Below are 12157 nucleotides of genomic sequence, written 5' to 3'. Positions count from 1 at the left end.
CGAGTCAAAGTGTGTGAAATTGCTGAGACTTATAGGCATTTTGAAAGAATATGTAGGATATATTTTGCATGAAGAATTGTAAATGAAAAAGCTGTGTTTAAACAAGAATAAAACTGATTTTATTCATTGATGGGATGCCGAGTTTAAACGTGGCCGTACCAGCCTTGAAGATGATCCACGTGAAGGACGTCCAGAAAGTGTTAACAACACCAGAAATCATTGATCAAGTGCACCATATGGTATTGGATGACTAGCGAGTCAAAGTGTGTGAAATTGCTGAGACTTATAGGCATTTTGAAAGAATATGTAGGATATATTTTGCATGAAGAATTGTAAATGAAAAAGCTGTGTTTAAACAAGAATAAAACTGATTTCGTACATCGATTTATTACTATGGATGAGACTTGGATTCACCATTACACACCAGAATCCAAACAGCAGTCAAAACAGTGGACAGAAGCTGGTTGTTCAGTGCCAAAGAAGACAACGTCGGTTCCATCAGCAGGAAAGGTCATGGTCCTTTCTTTTATGTTACACGGTGATCAGCATTTATTTTTGAAATTATGGACTCTACAACCGTGTTAAAATAACTCTTTTTATTATCCCAACGTTTCGATCTTCATATCAAGATCATCATCTGGAGCATACATAAATATACAAGACAAGCTGCATTACATTTCAAACCGTAAGCTAGAGAAACAATGATTTTATCACATGCTACTCACTGGCATGACCTCTAGTGAAAAAAAAAAAAAAATTACGTCAAGCTAGATTTAATTTATGATTACATGAACAAACATTCTTGCTTACAGATGGTTTTTTCTTCCAGTAACAGTGATGTCCTATTTCTATTATTACAATTGTTATTTTTGATTTAAAAAAAAAATTATTTATAAATTACAACATGAATAAGCATTCTTTCTTAGATTTTTTTCTTTAACAGTGATGTCCTATTTTTAGTATTAAAGTTGTTATTTTAGATTTAGAATCGTGGATTTTTTAAAGTCCTGTTTATAGTTGTTCTTAGAGAGGAAGGATTCGTGGGACAAATATATGCCTTCCATATGTATGGGATTTTTAGACCATCATTATTATTTAGATTGGGTTGGTTGATAATGATCTCACAAGCTTCCTTAAATTTGCGTTCATACCATGTTTTGGTGTGATGTAGACAACTAGTGCCATTTCTAGATACACTTGTCACATCTTCCATCGGGCAATCTTTCCTTCACAGTTTACCGGAAACCGACACATACTGGCCAATATATACACATAAACTCCTATCACCACCCAACACAAAAACAAGGTGTCATCAATACCCTAAAAAACAGGGCTCTGAAGATCTGCTCCAGTGAACAGGCACTGAAAAACAAATTTAAAGTGATCAGCAATACTTTTCAAAAAAATGGATACAGCCAAAACACTATTAACAAAATTCTCTACAAGACCTCAATAAAAAACAAAGACAAACCAGACTACAGTAAAACTATAACCATTCCCTACATTAAAGGGACATCAGACAAAATAAACAGAGTACTACAAAAATAACCTCAAAGCCACCTTTAAACCTCTTACAAAATTAAAAAGCTTACTCAACTCATACAAAGACCCACTCCCTCTGCTGGCCCGCATTTACTGCACCTGCAACACCATACATAGGAGAAAGAGGACGCATAATTCCAATCAGACAAAAAGAACATAAACGACACATCAAATATAATAATTATGGTGAAGCTGGCCTTTCTGATCATGCCCTGAACACTTTACATAGAATTGACTGGAAAAGCACTAGTTGTCTACATCATGCCAAAACATGGTATGAACGCAAATTTAAGAAAGCTTGTGAGATCATTATCAACCATCCCAATCTAAACAATAATGAAGGTCTAAAAATCCCATACATATGGAGGGCATATATTCATCCCACGAATATAAAAATCTAAGAAAGAATGCTTATTCATGTTGTAATTTATAAATAATTTTTTTATTATTTTTTTAAAATCAAAAATAACAATTGTAATTATAGAAATAGGACATCACTGTTTCTGGAAGGAAAACCATCTGTAAGCAAGAATGTTCATTCATGTAATCATAAATTAAATCTAGCTTGATGTAATTTTTTTTTTTTTTTCACTAGAGGTCATGCCAGTGAGTAGCATGCGATCAAATCATTGTTACTCTAGCTTACGGTTTGAAATGTAACACAGCTTGTCTTGTATATTTATATATGCTCCAGATGATGATCTTGATATGAAGATCGAAACATCGGGATAATAAAAAGAGTTATTTTAACACAGTTGTAGAATCCATAATTTCAAAAATGAAAGGTCATGGCATGGGGTTTTGGGATGCTAAAGGCATTTTGTTTATTAATTATCCTGAAAAGGATAAAACAATAACTGGGGAATATTATTCTGATCTTTTAACCAGACCAGATGAAAAAATTCGTGAGAAAAGACCCGGTTTGCAGGGAAAAAAAAAAATCTTTCATCAGGACAATGCACCTGCCCACAAAGGTGTTTTGGCAATGGGAAAATTAAGGGTTCTGCACTATGAATTGTTGGAACATCCACTCTATTCCCAGATTTGGCTCCCTCTGACTTCTATCGCTTCTCAAAACTAAAACTCTGCCTCGCTGGTCAGCGTTTTTATTCGAATCAAGAGGTGATTGCAGCTGTAGAGGGGTATTTTGCAGATCTTACTGAGAGCTACTACCTGGACAAGATAATAGCATTGGAGCATCGCTGGAATAAATGAAGGGAGATTATGTTGAAAAATAAATATAATTTTGAAATTATAAATTCGTTTTATAAATTTTTATAAATGCATTTTATAAAGTGGCAGAGGAAGGAATGATGGAGTGTAGAGTCAAATGGAGTCTGGAGGAAATAATAAGAGGTATAAAAATACTGACAAATCATTGATGTTTCTTTATACAAATACCAGGAGTATCAAGATAAAAAAGATGAAGTAGTGGCATTGATAAGCTCAGCCAGTCCAAAGGTTACAGGGATCAGTGAAACATAGTTGACAAAAGATGATATACCAACAGGATTAAAAGTAGAATGATGCAGCATATTTCAGTGATTGTTCTCCACCACCCAGGTGATTGCCCACCCAGCCCCTGGGTGCTAGCCAGCTATATAAAGATGCCTGTGAGGAAATGATATATCTGGAACTATAAAGCTTAGAAGCTCAAGCTTGGAGCTATAGTATGGAATGAGAAGTTAAGCAGGAGGGAGATAAATGCTGCATGGGAATTCACCAAAAGATATTTAACAACATCAATGTGCAAATGTATTGTAAAAGACAAAAAGCTGAATAAAGCATGTATCAAATTGATGAATGAAGAGATTAAGCATGAAATTTGGAAGAAGAGAATACTTTGGGAGGGGGGGGGGGAGGTAGAACAAGAGATCATCTCTGGAAACTGTATAAGGAGGGTGTAAGCAAAGAAGATTCTTTGTATGAAGAATGGTTGGTGAGTCAAATGCATTGACTGAGTGTGCTGTGAATGCAGACACACTGAATCAGTTTAAAGCACAGTTGGATGAGCTTTTTGTGTGATAGTGTGTGCCCCTTATGATGAGTCTCTGACTTTAAGGAGGTCAGAAGTTAATAATAATAATAATAGTAATTATTATTATTATTAGTAGTAGTAGTAGTAGTAGTATAATTATTATTATTAAATGTAAAACATCTGAACAATTATAGAACTTTAAAAGCTGAAGTATGGAAATTGTAGCAGCACACTTGGAACTACAACAGTTACCATGCATTTCACATAAAACATATTAATCACAGTAACAAACACTAATAAAAAGAAAGAGAAGAAAGTTTAATTAATCGTTAATCCTAGTGGCTTCTGTAAAGCTAATGAAGTCAGTGGATTACTCTGCTTCATCATTCTGTTACTGCAAATATTAGCATCTAACTTATTTTCATAAACATATCATTTCCATTTCTTACATTACATTACCCTATTATGCATATAATCTAATCTAAAATTATTATTATTGGAGCGAAGTGGAGGGAACTCATATTCATTATTATATCATTTCCATTCCTTCACTCTATGTAAGATACACACACATAAACATATTTAATTATTCAAATAATGTTCTTAGTCTTTTATAAACCTTATTTTAAATGAACCAAAAATAAAGTATTTATTGCATAAAACATAATTAAATTAATGCTAATATTAAAATTACTAAATGTAATTTAATAATATTATTAGGTAAAAATGCCTATTACTATGTATATATATATTAGTGTAATAATTTTATTATATAATATATCAATATTACTATGCATAATGCAAAAATATTACTATGTAATATATGAAAATACAATGTAATAAAACATTAATATTACTAAAATGTTTATAAATAATGAATTTATTTTGTACTGTATAGTTGTAAACAGTAAGAAACATAATATTTTAAATGTAAATACTAATCCGTGCGGTTAGCCAAGTGGTTATGCACTCCACAACCATATGCCTGGGAAAGGAGTGTCCTGCATTAGATTCTCGTCGCTGACATGAGGAGCTAAGGAACTTTCTCAGACATAGCCAAGTTAGCCGGTCTTGGGCATGGACTGCAGGGTTTTTCTCCCCAGTTTATCTGGGGTTTTTCCTCCAACAAAGCAGGCAAACTGGTCTTAAGAACACAACGCTTCACAGACAATTACACATGGTTGAATGTGGGGGGTAACGACCCTACCTCGTAGTGAGTTATGAAACCCAAAAATGGGAGGCCATGGCCCTACATGGGACTGTAGTGCCAAAGAAGAAGAAGAAGAAATGTAAATACTATGTATAATGACATTTTCTCAAATGTTGAAGAAAAAAATATGCACTGCAATATGTATTATTAATTAACTTATGTAACAGTGAATTATATATGGTAAATTACCACTGTGATTATTATTAATAATCAGGGCTATCTTAACAAGTTTGAGCACCCTGGGATAAAAAAATTTGGTGCCTTAATCACATTGGATTGAGCAATAATTAAATAATATATATAATTCATTAAATAACTTTCATTGCAAAAACTTTTATTTTAAAATATATCGACATAGCACATTTTTATTTAATTCAACATTCAACATACTCGGTTCTTAAGTATCCTTGGATCAATGGCATTTATTATCATTATGATATATTGATATGATATATTATGATATATATCAATATCATTTAGCCCAATAGATAAGGAGGCCCTGTTAATAATAGCAATACATGAATGACTATTTTATATCAGTTGCGTGTTATGCAAATTATAAGGATATTATTTAAAGTTTGTCCTTAACTAAGTAGTAAAATATAGTATTGGTATCTAAATTGTACAGGGCATATGTTTGTAATTACGTGTAATTTATTTGAGAGATAATAAAGTGTTTATTATTAAAAAAAAACATAATAATAATAATAATAATTATTATTATTTCTCAAAATTAAAAACGTTGTGAATTGCTATAAAATCTACTGAATGCAGAACATTAAACCATTCGCAAAGAAGAATACAGAGGTACCGTTTATGTGATGTCTGTAAAATTGCCATTTCTCCAAATTCTTGTTTAGTTATGTAAAGTACAATTTTCGTGTAATAACAGATTTGAATAGATAAAAAATTATTATATTTACTTGTATAAAACTCTGTACTGATGTTAAATTACCAGTATTTATTACATCAAAAAATTTATTTTCAATGTCAAGCAGAGCTGGAAGAAAAAGGCTACATCTCTGCTGTGTATAAGTCCTATATTTTCCATTATTATACAACTTTTCCAGGAAGCTACAATAAACTTTTTGGGCATTATCTGAAAAGAACAGAAAAGGTTTAAACATTAATACAATGAAACAATATTTAACTATGAATATTGTAATTATTGTTATTATTATGCATCTACCTTCAGAGAGTCTAATGACTCATTATGGAAGGTATCCCTTTTCTCTTAATGAAACATCCAAACATCTCTTATACTTCAATGCATTTTCTGAAGATGACTTCACATTTCCCACCAGTAATCTATTTTAAGTATCGCTGCATTACACCAATGCAGAGATTCTTAAAATGGAGTTCATGGATTCCCAAGAAACCCATGGATAGATTTCAGGTGGTTGGTGAACTTGGATTGAAAAAAAAAAACTACAACTTTATTTTCACTAATTCCTCTAACTAAAATTTAGCATTCCTTTCAATTATAAATGTAGGCAACAAACCAGTAGTATCAGTAGTACCTGTGACTTTGCAATCAATAAAAATCACAGATATTTTCATATCATATTACAGTTGTTGCAGATATCTTGAAATATGGTTTATTAGCTCCACCACTTTAAAATGTCAAAATTATGGAAGTTATTAATTCCACAGGTAGGGTGCACATGATCACAGTCTTCCTTCTATGGAAGACTGAGATCGTGTGCACACTGATGTCTCACTAGTGCGACATAGCTGGATAACTATTGGACAAATAGTCGTTGTTCATTTCTATGCAGATTTATCAAACAATTACAAACCACGATAACTAATAATTAAGGAATTGACAGCGTACACTAGAAATATAAATTAAAACAATTTTAATAAATACTTTCTGATATTTCGGTAACATCATGTTGCCATCTTCTTGGGAACTTAAAATAAAGAACAGGTGCATGCAAGTACTACATAACAGCAAATGAGAAAAGAAGCGACCGTTTTCCTAAAGTCCTGATGGTGCCCCCCCCCCCCCGACGGACTATATTGGTAGATATTGGCATTTGGGCTGAAGTTCTTCTGATATATGCTTCCCAAATTTGGGGCAGTCTTATGCACCCAAATTTGTTGAGGTTTGGCATGTTCCTAAGGGCTGAGGCTGATTCTATGAATAGTCTTTCATATTTGAACTTGCTGCAGTATATTACTGTGGCTTTCTTCCACCTTATTCTGTGGCGGGTATCCAGAGCATGGTCTGCAAGCCCAGAGTGGCTGTACTGGTGAAATCGGATGTAGTCCTTGTGTTCTGAGATTCTGACATTTGCTGTCCTGCCTGTTTTTCCAAAGTAGGACAATTTACAGCTGCAAGGGACCTGGTATACACCAGGTAGGTCTAGGGGAAGTGGTTGGTCTTTAGTGGAGCGGATAAGGGATGCCAATTTTCTATATGGTCTGTAACAGGCGGTTAAGTCATTTTTTTTTAGGATTTTGTTGATTTTTTCTGAGGTGTCTCGGATGTAGGGGATGGTGATGGATTTAGAGTAATCTTTTTTGTGAAGGTGGGGGAGGTCGGTTGTGGATAACCGGTTTTAAGTATTTTTTGGATTTTTTTTGGGGGGGGGGGTAGCCATTGGCTGAGAAAGTGTTAAGGATGTGATTTAGTTCAGTGGTTAGGGCTTGATCATATTGAATAGATAAGTTTTGCCCTGTTGAATAATGTCTTAATAACTCCATACTGTTGTGAGGGGAGGGGAAATTGTTGGTGAATGTATCTGCCTCTATGGGTGGGTTTTCTATAAACTGAGAAAACAAGGTGTCTAGGAAGGGGAGGCTATTGTTTTTCTCTTTTTCCAGGGTGAACTTGATTCTAGGGTGTTGGTTGTTTAAGTGTGTTAAGAAGGAGAGGAGTGTATCCAGGCCATGTGGCCAAATAGCGAACACATCATCAACATAGCAAAGCCATATGGTAGGTTTTTGTGGGGCTGAGTTTAAGGCTTTCTCTTCAAAAGTCTCCATAAAGAAGTTGGCACAGGGGGGGAAAGTGGTGAACCCATCCATGGCTGTCCCCTCTATCTGTTTTTTATCATGTTGGAGGCTTAATGGATTTTTTAAAACACTCAAAAAGAATTAAAATAGAATTTAATACTTCCTATATTTCGTCCTAGTCACTAGGACATCTACGGGGATTACAAAAACAATTAATGTAACATGCACACACAAATCTTACAATACTAAGCCCAACCACGTGGGTGACACTAAAGTCCTATCTAGGTGGACCGCCCTCTAAGGGCGGTAGTAGGTGGCCTGGAATATAAGGTGGGACCTCTGGTGATGAGTTTTTCCCAAATCTTCGGAAGCTTAATGCAACCGAATTTATTAAGATTTGGTTGGTTTCTGAGAGCTGCTGCTGCTTCCAAGAAAAGTCTCTCTTTCTTGAATTTGCTGTGGTGGAGCATGGTGGTTTTCTTCCATGATACTCTGTGGGTGGTGTCCAAAACATGGTCAGCCAAGCCTGAATGGCCATAGTTGTGCTTACAGATGTAAGACTTGTGTTCCTCCAGGCGGATGGATGCTGATCTGCCTGTCTGTCTAAAGTACGCCAGCTTACAGGAACAGGGTACTTTGTAAACTCTAGGCAGCGAGAGAGGAGGGAGCTGATCTTTCGTAGAAAGGATAAGAGTAGCAAGTTTGAGGTAGGGCTTATATGCTGTGTGTAGGTTGTACTTTTTTAGTATCTTGGCTATTTTATCAGATGTGCCACGGATGTTAGGTATGGTGATGGCGTTTTTAAAATCTTGTTGACGAGAAGGACAGGGAATGGGAGGAGGAACTGATTTTTTTTTGATACTGTGTTCACTGTAGTCATTGGAGAAGTGGTGGTGGGAGAGTTTGTGAATGTATCTGCCTGTGTGTGTGTGTGTGTGTGGGTTTTCTGTATACAGTGAAGCCAAGTGTATCATTAGGTAGGCGTGTGACTAAGGTGTCTAGGAAGGGTAAACAATTGTTCTTTTCCTTATCCATAGTAAACTGGATTCTTGGATGTAGGTTATTGAGATGACTGAGGAAGGAGTCTAACGTGTCTGGGCCATGAGGCCAAATGGAGAACACATCATCTACATATCATAGCCAGATAGAAGGTTTGAGTGGGGCTGAGTCTATGGCTCGTTTTTCGAAATCTTCCATATAGAAATTGGCAAGGGGGGGGGGGGGTGAGAGGGGGGAACCCATGGCAGTTCCCTCTATTTGCTTGTAGATTTTTTCTTCCAAGAGAAATACCCAGAGTTAATGGCAAAGGAAAAGAGATCTAAGATGTCAGAGAGAAAAACGTTTTCTAAGAGAGAGAGAGAGATAAGGTGTCAGTTAAGGATATATTGGTAAACAAAGAGGAGATATCAAAGCTTACCAATATGTCTGCATTATTCAAGGTTAAATTTTCTGTGAGGGCTTTAAAGTAAGTCGAGTTTTTTATACAGGAAGTGGACCTTCCGGTGAGGGGGGGGTCAGAGAGTTGGCCAGCTGTTTAGACAGTCTGTAGCAAGGTGCATTGGTGGCATCTACTATAGGTCTGACTGGGGAATTGGGTTTGTGGATTTTTGGTAAACCGTATATTCGGGGAGGGACGGGAGCGGAAAGGTTTAAGTTTTTTTGTGACGTCAGGGGGCCAGGAGGTTACTTTTTTAAGTAAGATTTTTAATTTCTTAACTTGTGTTTTTGTGGGGTCGTGTTCTAGCGGGATGTAGGTAGCACGATCGCGGAGGATAATGTTCATTTTACAATTGTATTCACTGGTATTAAGAATGACTGTGGCATTACCCTTATCCGCTCTGGTGATGACGATACTTTTTTCTTTGCGTAGTTTCAGGAGAGCAGTGCGTTGGGCATACGATAAGTTGCTTTTTGGAGGTGAAGAATGAGCAAGGATGTTGGCTACATCAAGTCTGATGTTGTTGGCTATCTCTGATGGTAAGTGACCGATCCCCCGTTCGACGTTAACCATTACATCGAGCACCAACACTTCCTTCGAAGTGACGGCAAAATTATGGCCGAGGCAAAGGGCGCTGACGACATCGTCGTTCAGCCTTTTGGAAAAGAGGTTTACTACTGTCTGGAGCGGTTGAATTTGTGGTTGTGGTTTGTCTTTAACCAGGTTGCCAAAGTTCAGAGTTAAGAACAGGTTTCTTAACCCTGAACTTCTCCACCGTTCTTAACCCTGAACTTTGGTCGATTCTCTCTGGCATTTCGGAAACTTCCGTACAGAGAGAATTTCAAAAAATAAAAAATAAACACGTCAAGAAATATAGCAACCTGGTTAAAGACAAACCACACCCACAAATTCAACCGCTCCAGACAGTAGTAAACCTCTCTTCCAAAAGGCTCAATGGCGATGCCATCAGCGCCCTTTGCCTCAACTGTAATTTTGCCATCGCTATGAAGGAAGTGCCGGTGCCTGATGTAATGGTTAACATTGAACGGAGATCGGTCGCTTACCGTCGGAGATAGCCAACAACATCAGACTTAACATAGCCAACATCCTCGCTCATTCTTCGCCTCCAAAAAGCAACTTATCGTATGCCCAACGCATGGCTCTCCTGAAACTACGCAAAGAAAAAAATATCGTCATCACCAGAGCGGATAAGGGTAATGCCACAGTCGTTCTTAATACCAGTGAATACAATCATAAAATGAACATTATCCTCCGCGATCGCGCTACCTACATCCCGCTAGAACACGACCCCACAAAAACACAAGTTAAGAAGTTAAAAATCTTACTTAAAAAAGTAACCTCCTGGCCCCCTGATGTCACGAAAAAAACTTAAACCTTTCTGTTCCCGTCCCCCCCGAATATACGGTTTAACGAAAATCCACAAACCCAATTCCCCACTCAGGCCTATAGTAGATGCCACCAATGCACCTTGCTACAGACTGTCTAAACAGCTGGCCAACTCTCTGACCCCCCTCACCGCAAGGTCCACTTCCTATATAAAAAACTCGACCCACTTTAAAGCCCTCACAGAAAATTTAACCTTGAATAATGCAGACATATTGGTAAACTTTGATATCTCCTCTTTGTTTACCAATATATACCCTTAACTGACACCTTATCTCTCTTAGAAAACATTTTTCCCTCTGACATCTTCGATCTCTTTTCCTTTGCCATTAACTCTGGGTATTTCTCTTGGAAGAAAAAAATCTACAAGCAGATAGAGGGAACCGCCATGGGTTCCCCCCCCCTCTCCCCCCCTGCCAATTTCTATATGGAAGATTTCTAAAAACGAGCCATAGACTCAGCCCCACTCAAACCTTCTATCTGGCTAAGATATGTAGATGATGTGTTCTCCATTTGGCCTCATGGCCCAGACACGTTAGACTCCTTCCTCAGTCATCTCAATAGCCTACATCCAAGAATCCAGTTTACTATGGAAAAGGAAAAGAACAATTGTTTACCCTTCCTAGACACCTTAGTCACACGCCTACCTAATGATACACTTGGCTTCACTGTATACAGAAAACCCACACACACAGGCAGATACATTCACAAACTCTCCCAACACCACCCCTCACAACAATATGGCATCATCAAAACTCTTACCAAGAGAGCCCACAATCTTTGTTCCAGTGGAACTGCCCTTACTACTGAGCTTAACCACATACACAACACTTTCCTCTCCAATGGCTACAGCAAAAGTATCAAAAAAATAATCAGTTCCTTCCCCATCCTTCTCGTCAACAAGATTTTAAAAATGCCATCACCATACCCTACATCCATGGCACATCTGAAAAAATAGCCAAGATACTAAAAAAGTACAACCTACACACAGCATATAAGCCCTACTGCAAACTTGCTACCCTTATCCGTTCTACGAAAGATCAGCTCCCTCCTCTCTCGCTGCCTGGAGTTTACAAAGTACCCTTCCTGTAAGCTGGCGTACTTTGGATAGACAGGCAGATCAGCATCCATCTGCCTGTAGGAACACAAGTCTTACATCTGTAAGCACAACTATGGCCATTCAGGCTTGGCTGACCATGTTTTGGACACCACCCACAGAGTATCATGGAAGAAAACCACCATGCTCCACTACAGCAAATTCAAGAAAGAGAGACTTTTCTTAGAAGCAGCAGCAGCTCTCAGAAACCAACCAAATCTTAATAAATACGGTTGCATTAAGCTTCCGAAGATTTGGGAAACACTCATCACCAGAGGTCCCACCTTACATTCCAGGCCACCTACTACCGCCCTTAGAGGGCGGTCCACCTAGATAGGACTTTAGTGTCACCCACGTGGTTGGACTTAGTATTGTAACATTTGTGTGTGCATGTTACATTAATTGTTTTTGTAATCCCCGTAGATGTCCTAGTGACTAGGACGAAATATAGGAAGTATTAAATTCTATTTTAATTCTTTTTGAGTGTTGTAAAAAATCCATTAAGCCTACAACATGATGTCCTCACAG

The 12157-nt window shown here is 37.2% G+C and overlaps 1 protein-coding gene across 3 annotated transcripts in view; it reads right to left on the bottom strand.

Moving 5' to 3' along the window:
* LOC150092751 (short transient receptor potential channel 4-like) overlaps positions 1 to 12157 on the bottom strand; it is a 443103-nt gene that overhangs the window by 349659 nt on the left and 81287 nt on the right. For all 3 annotated transcript variants that reach the window (XM_090414697.1, XM_090414698.1, XM_090414699.1), the window contains exon 3: positions 5654 to 5829. In XM_090414697.1, the coding sequence (XP_090270823.1) occupies positions 5654 to 5829 (176 nt within the window). The remainder of the gene's footprint in view (positions 1 to 5653; positions 5830 to 12157) is intronic.

This window comes from Typopeltis vanoorti, chromosome 25, assembly GCF_054136105.1.
Source record: "Typopeltis vanoorti isolate ZY-2024b chromosome 25, IOZ_Tvanoo_1.0, whole genome shotgun sequence".
NCBI lineage: Eukaryota > Metazoa > Arthropoda > Arachnida > Uropygi > Thelyphonidae > Typopeltis > Typopeltis vanoorti.
Note: the sequence above shows the minus strand (reverse complement) of the source record. Positions and strands in the feature narration are given on the sequence as shown.